We start from the raw sequence: 11,130 nt of genomic DNA, 5'->3' as shown, positions 1-11,130 counted from the left end.
TAGCTCAAACTCCTCTCTATAAGTGCAGTTTGAATGTCCTCCAATGTGAGCAAAAGACATAAATCCAATGTTTTAAATGAAGAAAATGTTCAATCTCATTTTAGTGAGAAATTATTATTGCACTGAAAATCTCGTCGTGCATCTTATCTTAGTCGCCTTGACTCTGGCCAGGGGATATGCGTTCATAAATTTCCTATTTGACTGATTATTTGAAATAAATATAATTTTCAAAAACTATGAATAGAAAATGGGCACAATGCCATGGGGTCAAAAAATGTCTATAGAATATCAGAAAGACGGGAGGGTGTGTGAGATGAGTAAGAGAAGCGGGCTGTCTTGTCTCAGCACTCTGCCGCGCGACAGTAATTAATTTGAGTGCAAATTAACATGCAAATATTGGATCACATCGCAAAAGATTTAATGAGTTTTGAACATTTTGGCGATTCTTGCCATTTGTAGCAATAAAATGCAGCAAATTGAATGAATGTCATCGCACAATGCCACACTTTATTAGCAAATAGAGAGATCCGTAGTTGAGGAACAGAAGAAAAGGCAACCTTTATGTGCAACATTTTAATCAATTTTATTGCTTTGTGAATTTTTGTTGTCTATACATATAATAGAAAAAAAAACTTTCATCCCTACATCGTTTATTTTGTACAAAAGAAACTTACAAGTCTATTAAGCAATAAAAAGTAAAAGGAGAAGCAGTCAGAAAGAATATTAGAAATAATTTCTTTTCTTTTCTTTTTTTTCTCTAAAACTTTACAGAAAGGGAAAAATCTCTCCTTCCGGAATTTTCCTTTTGTTCTTTGAGGAAATAATAGAAAACTCACAAAATGCCAAAAGAATATTCTCACACAAATAATCCTCTCATATAATACTGAATGCGGAGAGTTCGTGGTGCCGGAAACTTCTTCTAAGTGGGCAGTGTAAATTGCTTTCCGGACACCACTGTTGTGCGTCCACTTTTGCAGTTTGATGGCAATTCTGAGCAGAGAAACTGGAGGGAGAAATCAAAGAAAGAAATAAGGATAATAGGAAAAAAGTCATGAGAGAGAAAAGGAATATTACTCACCTTTGGCTTCCGGAAAGACGTTCCCATGTACCCAATGCACATGGCGGCAGTTGTGTGACTCCACAAGAGATCTCCCGTCCCACTGGTGGGATCGTAGAGAATAGTGAGGGCACCAGCGTAGAGAGGCTCTGGGGTTTTAAGGTATGGCGAATCGAGGAATTTTTCCTTGAATGTCTTATTGAGTGATGTCACGGGGCACTGGCAATGAATGAGATCATTGACAATTTCCCGTGCAAGGAGAGTCTTCATGAGGTACTCCCCCATTCCGGTGGTACACGTCGCAATGCATCGATCAGTATCATTCACAGCCCAACATCCAGCTCCGTATGTGGCTGCTTGGCCAACACGACCAGATGTCTTGAGGATTATCCCACCAGAACTACATCCAGCAGCCACATTCCCATCCCCATCGACACAGACAGCCCCCACAGTATCAAGGGGGCTGCAGTGTGTCCCATTCTTGGCCATTGCTTTCGAATTGACTAAGTCTTTGTAGTGATTGAAGCAATTTAGTGCTTTTTCCGAGATTAATTCTTCGGGATCATCAACAAGGTGTAATCCCATTTCTTTGGCAATTTTGCTAGCACCCTCACCACTCACCACCATCGGGGGTACACGTCCGTGTGCGAGAGTCTTCGATTGGAGATCACAGATGAATCGTGCAAGTTTTATGGGATTCTTCACGTCAGACACATTTGTGCACGCACCAAAATTGAGTGTCTGCCCATCCATTATTGATGCATCACACTCCACGGTACGATCCCATGTGAGATTAGAGCCAAAACCGGCATTTGTTACCGGTGAATTCTCCAGGTGAGTGATGGCAACTTCACAGGCATCCAGGGCACTTCCACCATTCCGTACCGTCTCAATTCCCGCCGTGCACGCATCACGCGAGACATTTCTGTAGTGGAGCTCATTGATACAGTTGCCAACACCTTGAACAGGCAGCCCAATTGGTAAGTCACACAGCTGGGTAAATTTTCTTAAAATCCGCGAATCTTTATAAATAGATCCCGGAATGCAACTTGCCTGTATGGACAGCGACAAATCCCACCATTTCCACTTTTATTGCTTCAGCACAGCATTCCCCGACAAAACACTCACTCTTGGTACACACGCACACACTTTTTTGTCACTCTCTCTCACGCCCCACACTTCCTGGCGTCTGGTGGATGGGTTGCGAGAAGGGAAGCTGAGAAAAATGAATTTCCAGAGAAGAATAAAAACACGACTGAACGCAGTCACCGAAGAAAATAAACTAAACTCACAGTGAGCATTTGTCGTATCATCGTCCAAAATGATAAAATTGCGATAGTGGATGATTGAGTTGACGAATTAATAGCGACATCTATTGTGCTTTTTGCTTTGTCTGACTTTTCTACATCAAGGGGTTAGTAATTTGCACTCCAGAAAGAGAAAATTTTGTAAGAAATTAATTTATTTGCGAATCTCAGGTTTCTTTTTTCTCTTGAGAGAATTTTTCTCAATTCTTGAGCTAATGCGTTTTCAAACCTTTTTTTTGTACTAAAAATAAATAAAATGGGTCAAATATTGGACAAAAGTTGAGCTTACATCCCCCTGACAATATTTTGTTTTGGCCAAAGATGATCGATGCTGTAACAATATAATTCACCAAATTTTATGCGGGAAAAGTGAATGAATTTTGAGAATGAGTGAGAAAAAAAGTCCAGCTGAACCTGCTCCTGGGGACGGTATACGTTCCATGAGGACGACAAATGTGTTTCGTGTTGTAAACTTTGAATTATACGCCAAACCCGTAAGTTTAACCTTCAATTTTTCCCTGAAAATTCCCAAAAACTAATATTTATCTCTTATTTTGTGTTCAGAATGCCATAATAATGGGTATTGGAGTGGCGTGCTTGCTTGGAGCAATGGGATACATTGCGTATATGAGGTCAAAATACGAGAAAATGGGATACTACTCAGCTGTACAGACGGATGGGACTGAAGTGTTCACGAAGAAGCAGTCCAAGTGGGATTAAGCACGTGCTTTACAATGCACATTGTATCTGTAAATAAATATACTAATAAAATAGCCCAAAATAGACAATGCGTCGGAGAAAATAATTAATTTAAAATAATAAATGTTTTCCTTTTATTTCATTCTCATTGTGTCTCCATCAAAATTTTTCTTAACATGTGTGTAACAACTTGGTGTTTTCTAAAAATTATTCTTTATGCTCACTTCTCCGCCCAATCCTGATTTTTCGTTTTGTAGTGTTGTAATGATGTCAGGATTCGTTGATCAGGATTTTTTTTACTTTGCTATCTATTGTTTTCCTTGAGACGTAGAAAAATGTTCAATAAGTCTGTGTTGTGGTTTTCTTCGGGAATAGTATTAGTCTAGTGTGGAGCATTTTTCACTAGGCCACAAGTGTGAGGGATTGCAGCTCCTTAATGAGATCTGCTTCGGAGTCAATTTTAGCCAATTGGGTATCCTTGAGGAGTTCTCCGCTACTTTTCTTCTCCTTCAGCTTATTGATGTCATATAACTTTTTCTGGATCCTCTGAATTTTTCTATCCTTCTGAGGATCTCCAGTTGTGATGCGATTCCCATTTGGTCGTTTCTGCTCACCCCCATCATCATTTTGAGTCCCCTGAGTGGATGTGTCGGTGGTTGTCCCATCTACCACCTGACCCTTTTGCCCATCTGCTGCCTTGTTCTGCTGATTGGGGCGCTGCTTTTGTTGCTTATCCTTTGTATTATGGCGTTTTTTCTTCTCATTCTTCGCCATCATACCCGGTGGTAAGCCCGGAATGGTGCTCTTTTGGGGTGCATCAGAGTAGAGATCAAACGCCTTCATGGGTAGTCCACGGGCAGCTGGTGGACGGTAGGCCTGCGTGCTGGCCTTTGGCTGAGCTGACTGAATCCCCATGACCTTTTCACCTGTTATGGGTTTCTCCTTGAAGAATCCACCTTGGAATTTTTGCCATTGTACCTCCAGAAGTTCTTGCCCAGATGGCCACATTGTTTCATGCAGTAATGCACCCGAGTAGTGCCACACTTTGAAGCCATTGGACTGTCGAAGACGTGGAGCAGTGGTGGCTGTTACGAAAATCTCCCCATTGGGATTCCATTCGAGTAGCGTTGAATCCGGAGCCTCCATCGTTGCAATGCACTTTCGATCCTTCCCGAGTTGCCAACACTCCACGTAGCCACGCAAATTCCCAAATCCCGCCAGCAACACCAAGTTTCCAAAGTCATTGAAGTACAGGCAATTTCGTGGGCTCTCACCAAATTCAAATGTAGCATCGCATTTGAGATTGAAGAGGGTAGCTTTGGATGGCATAAATCCATAGACGACAATGAATTCCGTGGACTTGGGACTCCATGCGACAGCATGAATAGGACCTTCCTTGCTCAGTTGCACAGCAAATGAATCCCCCTTCGTGGACATGAAGTGGAGGGCTTGTTTGCCATAATAGGAGGCGTTTGATTGATCCACGTCGGTGCTGGTGAGTAGAAGGAGACCTGTGCCGCGTTTATTCCACATCATCTCCACCTTGTCAGCCTGGAAGAAACTCTTGGAGCTGATGGCTTGCGTGGGATTGAGTGTGGGATATTGGTAGATCTTGCACATTGAGGGAGATCCCTTGACGCCTGGAACGTAGAAGGCCAGGTAGGGTTGACCGTGATTGGGGGCTACAGAAATGCACCCATTGCGTCCCCCACCGAGCTTCTTGGTGCTCGTCTTGAAGCCATCAGGTCCATTAACTTCGAAGAAGAAGACTTCCCCACCCAGCATGATGGCGAAAATGGATTCATCATTCGACCAGCCGGGTTCCCAGTCCACCTGCTTCTTCTGCACAGCCGAATACACCTCCTCGCCACTCTCCGTTGCGTACACATACAGATTAGGACTACCCTCTGGGTTCTCCTTATTGGTGGTGAATATCTCCCATGTCATTAGATATTTCCCACGGGGCGAGAACTTGAGGTAGAACGCCTTAGGACGTGGCAATGATGCTACAACCGTCCAGTCTAATGTTCGGCATAGTTGTACATTCACGCCGTTGCCCCATGCCAAAAATCGACCGTCCGGGCTGAATTGCAGGGCGCGACAGTGCTTGCTCTCATCACGAGGGAATTTCTCGCAAGGGACATACGGAAATTCATTTTTTGTCGTCTTCCATAATTCAACTCCCACGCTGGAGCGAACTGTTGGATGAACAGAGAGAGAACAAAGTCGCTGTGTCACCAAAAAATCTTCACACATCCCAACATAACCTCACATTTACCCTTTCAATATCCCAAACACCTCAAAAACTACATAAATTCTTCAAAATTATACAAAACTACCTTCCAAGGGATTCAGTGATTGGATTAATGCAAATTAAAGTGAATAAATGAGCTAAGTTATGATTGTTTTAGAGAAAAACTAGGTGATCAAACAATGTGATTTGTTAATCGCACTTTTACGGGGATAACTTGTGAATTATCCGGAAAGTCATTAGAACATTTAATTCAACACTATCTCAAGTAACTTTTTGTTGAAAAATTAGTGGAAAAACAATAATAACTTACTCGCAAGAGCTGGAATTTCATCAGCGCTCATTTTTCAGTCCCAAACTGTCGATTTCCTTACGGGTGGACTGTCAAAGCATTTTGCGACACCTGCTAGTGTACGAGACGAAAAATCGTTAAAAGAAAAGTTTTGTGGTGCAATTTGTGAAAAATGTTAATTATCTGTTGTTTTTGAGGGAAATTCACGCACGTTTTTGTGTGCATTGTTCTGGAATAGGGCTGAGACTTGGTGAGTAGTAATCTTCTCATGGAAAGTCCGCAGAAATTCCTATAAAAGTAGATTACGACGCAATAAAGTGATCCAAATAATTTTGCCCTAAAAAATATCTCAATTTTCTGTCGCAATATTTTAATATTTTAAATTTTTATTGCGTGCTTGTGAAATGCATAAATGCATAATAAAGAATTATTTCCCAGATCAATAAGAGGACGTAGTATAAATTGATTTTCTTATAAGGAAGGAGACAAGTGGGTGAATTGTTTATTTACTGGTCTGTCTTATTTACTAAACAAAGGCCAGACTCTCTGTGTTGTTTTTCTTCACACCCAAATTCCCCCAGTCAAGGCGCTCGCTATTTTGCTTCTTGTAAGCATATTGATTGAGAAAATCCCCCCGTGTGTGGTTGGGAAGAAAGATGATCTCCAAATGGCCACGACGGACGTTGGAGGAGAATGGGGGGCTGCAAAACACGTAACTAATTGGACTAAATTATCATTTTCGCCCACTACTGTGCAGACAGAAATCAGGCATTGACCTTTGGCGACGCACCGCAGTAAATGAAAATGAAGCATGCCCCCAGGCACGCGAACTAATAAATCCCCTTCACTAAGCTGAATAGATCTAATTTTGCATCAAAGTTTACATTTCAGCGTTATATTCGGTTATAGAAAAGAAGAGAGACATAATCCCGCACAAAAGGGTCCTGTGCCAAAGGCGACAAATTTAGAATTTCCATGGGAGTGCGCATTTCCATCAAATGTCCTCCAGGGATGTCCTTGTGGTGTGGCACCTCTTGTTAAACAATACAGGCAGTTTATTAAAATGTCTATCTCGTCATGTGGAAAAAAACATCCACCCACCACTTCTGGAAAAAGCCGTGAAAATCTTTTGGAACAATTTTTTGTCATGATTTTGCCCTTAATTGAAATTCTCTGTCACGATGGAGAAAGATTATCCACTGGAAAATCAATGCCAAACTCACCCTCTCGAACTCCTCCTCATTCCCCGAACAATTTTCGCAGTAGATGAGATAACGTGTTAGACAGATCCATGGTGAAATTAGTTGTGCAACAGGAGCAATGGTGTGGCTATAAGAAGGGGTTTTAAGGTCTTTCAAAACTCAGATTTAAATGTTTATTTAAGAGGTCAAAATGAAGATATTTCTGGGATTAAATTGTCCCATACAAAAAAAAAATAAATAAAAAAAGGTTTATACGTTAAAAACAATGTCAAATTGAAAGAAACCTTTAACGTTTTGAGTAAGAAAAGATAAGTCAAACATCTTTAAAGGAACTTGAAATATCAAAACAGAAAACTCAAAAGCTAAAAAAGAAGCCTGAAAAGTCTTAAAAAGAAACGAAACGCTTTAAAAAAGAAACATCAAACGTAAGGAAGGAAATGTCAATTGTAAAAACGTTAGAATTCTTCAAGTTAGATTTGAGCAGAGTACATTGATCTCTAAAAATGTTTGAGCCTTTAAAACTTTTCATTAGTACGTTTAAAATCAATAAATTCAATAATTTTACCTGCGAGAATATTTTTTGTACAAATCTGTAAAATTGTTCTGCTCGTAAACAGATTGAGCAATATAATTCTCTCAAACATTTTATTGTTATGGGATTTCATTCTCAATTACATCCCACAGCAGCGTGTTGTTTTGTTTATTATGTTGCATTGCTCTGGTGAATGGACAGATTTTTTTTCAACACTATAAATAGATCAAGAGTAGTTCATCCCACTACACGGTTGATGTCTAGTTTCTCGTTTAAACTTAATAATTCTTTATTTCTGTTTACATCGCATTAATCAATTAGCTAGGTGGCTTCTCTGTTGGTAAACTGTGTGCAGACATATGTTCGCATACTCGTGAAATGCAACGTGTGCGTGATAGAATTAATATAGCTTGTATAAACTTTCGAAACCCAATAGCATCGTCAGTGGTCTCAGTGGAAGTGGAGAGATTAGACGTGAAACGACGAGAGACCTGAGAGAACGAGGGCATTGTGATTGCAACACAGGAACATGCCATCGCTACGGCAGCGTGTTACAACATACTTTAGGCAATTGAGTTTCATTGCGGAGCCACGGGATGGATCACGTCTTGGAAGTCCTCGACAAGGTGGTGATGGATCTTTCATAACAAAGTACCTCGAGGGGTGAGTAGAGTAGTCAAGTACTTAGAGGATGGAATCAAAGATATTAATAATGTTGTCTCTATTTTAGTCGTCTCGATGCAGCAAATGCCCCTCCAGAAATATTCAGCGGGAAAGAGCCATCGAATTTACCAGACTTTAGTCTGGGTGTGTACGAAACGGGCCCACAGGCCATAACAGCTGCATGCACTGGCCCAGATAGTGGGTTAACATGCGTGAAGAGGTCACGACTTCACTTGAGTGCTGGGCCCGATATTGATTTTATCGATACAAATCAAGATCAGGATTTTGATGTGCGCAAAAGTCCATCTCTGGCCACGCTCAAGAGCAAACACAGTGCAAAATTGAGCTTACAGCAACAGCGTGGTGGTGATCAGAATGCCAATAAATCCACTGCGGGCAGTGGTGATAAGAAGAAACCAAATTCACGGAAGAATTCAACGAATCAATTACCCGATGTGCCCGTGGAACGCAAAGGGGAGAAGACAACAATAAATTTAGTTGTTAGCCTGGTGAGTCGTTCGCCGGCAAAGGAGCCACAACAGCAGAAGGCTGAACTTGAGCATTCGGATAGTGTTAATCAGAATACAACACCGCCGCATAAGGTGGAATGTGATACAAAGCAACAACAAGGTGAATCTCATGATGCTACCGCTGCCACTGAGGGCATTGAGTGCAAGCAGAGTGTTGGGAATGAACCAATTGCGGGTGTTTGCAATTGGAATGCGGAAAATGAGCATGCTTTTGGGCTTTCGGTGTCACTGTACGAGGAAAATCCAATTACAACAGAACAGTCTGGTAGCCCCATTGCTGATTGCTTTGGGCTTGTTGCAAGGGGATCCAGCGCTGCCTTGGCTCTCGCCGATGGCGTCAATTGGGGTGAGAATACTCTTTTTAATACATTTACAGTGTGTATGCATAATAGAATTGCATCAAAACGATCATGGGCGATAAACTCCTCAATTCAATTTGTTTCAATTAACATCTCATTCATTGTTGTGAAATTGCGTTTGTAAACACAAACATGGGGAGAAGAGAGGGAGTCTGCCGTGTATTGTATTTTTATTGCAGTATCTCTTATAATTTCTTTTGTAATAAAAAAAAGTAAACCTTCAATTAAATAATTAATTTAAAAAAAATCAATATATTGTGGATTCAGGTGAAGGTGCGCGTTTAGCAGCAAGATCAGCAGTTCTGGGCTGCCTTGAATATCTCGACACAGCCGTTTTTGGGCTACACGGAACAGCAACAGCAACACGGGATGTTCTTGTGAGCTTACTAAGGAGCTTCTGGGAGGCACATGATTGTATCCTTGAGGTTGGTGGTGCTCTGAGTACACTAACAGTGGCTCTAGTACTCCCACTGAGTGAAGAATATTCCGGTAAATACGTTGTATGTGCCTGCAATGTGGGTGACTCTCTTGGCTATGTCTACTCCAAGACATTTGGCGTCAGGGAAATTACACAAGGTAAGTACATAAAAGAGATAAATCTTTTTCAAGGCATTTAACCTTTTATTTGTTTTACACGTTTTCCCAGGATCTCACGACATCACATCAATGAGGGATATGAGAGATGCTCTTGGTGCATTGGGACCTGTTGATGGGAATAAGCCAGAATTGGGAAATCTCACGCTGTCGGTAACAATCGTTGAGGCGGGAGATATTGTTTTTCTCACATCAGACGGGATTAGTGATAATTTTGATCCTGTTGTGGGGAAATTTGCCGAAGCACTAACACATGAAACTGCCATTGAACCACGTTTGGCATCAAAGAGACAAAATAAGAGTACTTCAGCCATTCCTGCTACACGCTACGAGCGTCCATCGGGGCAACAACAGAGCAAGGATACCAATTCAATTTCATCTTCAATGAAGAATAGTCGCTCGAAGGTGGGAAATCCCCAGACAGCTGCATCAAGTTCAGCTACAACAAATCCCCAAGGACTCCCTATACGTCCTCCGCGCACGAAAAAGACTGTTGCAGGATTGAGTGCAGCTCCAGTGCCATCCAATGCTGAAAATATCGTTCCCAGTCGCCCGAAGTATATGCGCTCGCACACTGTTATTGAGCCACGGAAGAGTACGCGAATCCTATCACCGGAACCTCTGCTAAAGTTCCCGAGATCTTCAACGGGTCTGCCACTCGTGACTGGAGCACAGCGACACAAACTCACGCTCCTTCGTTTGGAGGATCTTCTCAATTACGGTATCAATGGAACCCTAAAACCGTGTACGTCTGCCAAGAAGCTGTGCACACTCCTCGTGGATTTTGCCAAGATGATTACATCGGCAAAGAGGAAGGTGCTGGAGCAGCGTGAAAGCTACATAAAACTCGTGCCCGATGAGCACGGAATACGGCGTGAGGTGGAGATGAATCGATTGCAGCAGAGAGCTGCAAGACGACGAATCGTCGAGGGGAGTACCTTCCAATCGCTGCCTGGGAAATTGGATCATGCCACAGTGGTGGCTTTTGAGATCCTTGCACCCGCACAGAATGAATCTCATGTTGGGAATTTAGTTTAAAAAAAAAAAGAAATTGCGTGTGCTTCAAATGAGAAAGAATTTGAAACTATTTTCTGGATAAAATTTCCTTCTAAACGTGGTCAGAGATAATTGTGCATTTATATATAACATTTTATCAATCAATTTATATTAGTGCATTTATTTTTTTCTAAAATTCTCTGGTATTTTTTCCGGACCAAATTCTTAAATTTTTGAAAAGATTTTGTAAAGAATTTTGAAGAAAACAAAAATCTCAAACAGTTAAAATCCTCTCTCTCACGTCTCACAAACATTCAACCAAATCACATGTCCTCGAATATTTATAAATCTCTTATCAATGTTACAATGAAAAGGAAGTTTTTTGTGGATTTTTCTCAATGTGTATGGAGAATATTGCAATATTTTTTCGTGCCGAAATTTGTCTTTTATTAATGTTTTTCAATATTTTTTGGATTGTATTTCTTTTGAAATTTCCTATTTTCTCCGATTAATGTAATGGCTTTTTCTTTCAATGTTGTGATACATGTAATGCTTATAATAAATTTACAATAAAGACATACATTATATTTGCAGAAATAAACAGGAAAAGAATTTTTATTTTGGGAAAAATTGTTGAAAAAAATTATT

The 11,130-nt window shown here is 41.0% G+C and overlaps 4 protein-coding genes across 4 annotated transcripts; 2 read left to right on the top strand and 2 right to left on the bottom strand.

Annotated features, from left to right (window-relative positions):
• Positions 1 to 558: 558 nt before the first annotated feature.
• Positions 559 to 2,226, bottom strand: LOC129796963 (threonine aspartase 1). The gene is made up of 3 exons (XM_055839122.1): positions 2,111 to 2,226; positions 1,079 to 2,016; positions 559 to 1,003 (listed from the first exon to the last, which is right to left on the bottom strand). Exons 1-3 carry the CDS (start codon positions 2,136 to 2,138, stop codon positions 920 to 922), a joined length of 1,050 nt encoding a protein of 349 aa, XP_055695097.1. The 5' UTR covers positions 2,139 to 2,226; the 3' UTR covers positions 559 to 919.
• Positions 2,227 to 2,464: 238 nt separating this feature from the next.
• On the top strand, positions 2,465 to 3,205 carry LOC129796965 (small integral membrane protein 8). The gene is made up of 2 exons (XM_055839124.1): positions 2,465 to 2,858; positions 2,929 to 3,205. Exons 1-2 carry the CDS (start codon positions 2,751 to 2,753, stop codon positions 3,082 to 3,084), a joined length of 264 nt encoding a protein of 87 aa, XP_055695099.1. The 5' UTR covers positions 2,465 to 2,750; the 3' UTR covers positions 3,085 to 3,205.
• Positions 3,174 to 5,726, bottom strand: LOC129796962 (eukaryotic translation initiation factor 2A). The gene is made up of 2 exons (XM_055839121.1): positions 5,628 to 5,726; positions 3,174 to 5,261 (listed from the first exon to the last, which is right to left on the bottom strand). Exons 1-2 carry the CDS (start codon positions 5,656 to 5,658, stop codon positions 3,466 to 3,468), a joined length of 1,827 nt encoding a protein of 608 aa, XP_055695096.1. The 5' UTR covers positions 5,659 to 5,726; the 3' UTR covers positions 3,174 to 3,465.
• On the top strand, positions 5,723 to 11,083 carry LOC129796961 (PP2C-like domain-containing protein CG9801). The gene is made up of 5 exons (XM_055839120.1): positions 5,723 to 5,856; positions 7,777 to 8,003; positions 8,071 to 8,879; positions 9,160 to 9,468; positions 9,539 to 11,083. Exons 2-5 carry the CDS (start codon positions 7,870 to 7,872, stop codon positions 10,522 to 10,524), a joined length of 2,238 nt encoding a protein of 745 aa, XP_055695095.1. The 5' UTR covers positions 5,723 to 5,856; positions 7,777 to 7,869; the 3' UTR covers positions 10,525 to 11,083.
• Positions 11,084 to 11,130: the final 47 nt, after the last annotated feature.

The sequence above is a fragment of the Lutzomyia longipalpis genome, chromosome 1 (assembly GCF_024334085.1).
Source record: "Lutzomyia longipalpis isolate SR_M1_2022 chromosome 1, ASM2433408v1".
NCBI classification, from domain to species: Eukaryota; Metazoa; Arthropoda; class Insecta; order Diptera; family Psychodidae; genus Lutzomyia; species Lutzomyia longipalpis.
Note: the sequence above shows the minus strand (reverse complement) of the source record. Positions and strands in the feature narration are given on the sequence as shown.

Bases quoted from the DNA above. Each gene is read 5' to 3' on its own strand.
- LOC129796963 (XM_055839122.1), bottom strand. From the start codon at position 2,138: ATGGTGGGATTTGTCGCTGTCCATACAG. The intron at 2,017-2,110 runs GCAAGTTGCATT...TGCCTGTTCAAG, and splicing joins ATTTGTCGCTGTCCATACAG to GTGTTGGCAACTGTATCAAT. The intron at 1,004-1,078 runs GTGAGTAATATT...TTCTCCCTCCAG, and splicing joins CGTCTTTCCGGAAGCCAAAG to TTTCTCTGCTCAGAATTGCC.
- LOC129796965 (XM_055839124.1), top strand. From the start codon at position 2,751: ATGAGTGAGAAAAAAAGTCCAGCTGAACCTGCTCCTGGGGACGGTATA. The intron at 2,859-2,928 runs GTAAGTTTAACC...TTTTGTGTTCAG, and splicing joins TTGAATTATACGCCAAACCC to AATGCCATAATAATGGGTAT.
- LOC129796962 (XM_055839121.1), bottom strand. From the start codon at position 5,658: ATGAGCGCTGATGAAATTCCAGCTCTTGCGA. The intron at 5,262-5,627 runs GTAAGTTATTAT...TTCATCCAACAG, and splicing joins TGAAATTCCAGCTCTTGCGA to TTCGCTCCAGCGTGGGAGTT.
- LOC129796961 (XM_055839120.1), top strand. From the start codon at position 7,870: ATGCCATCGCTACGGCAGCGTGTTACAACATACTTTAGGCAATTGAGT. The intron at 8,880-9,159 runs GTGAGAATACTC...TTGTGGATTCAG, and splicing joins CGCCGATGGCGTCAATTGGG to GTGAAGGTGCGCGTTTAGCA. The intron at 9,469-9,538 runs GTAAGTACATAA...ACGTTTTCCCAG, and splicing joins CGTCAGGGAAATTACACAAG to GATCTCACGACATCACATCA.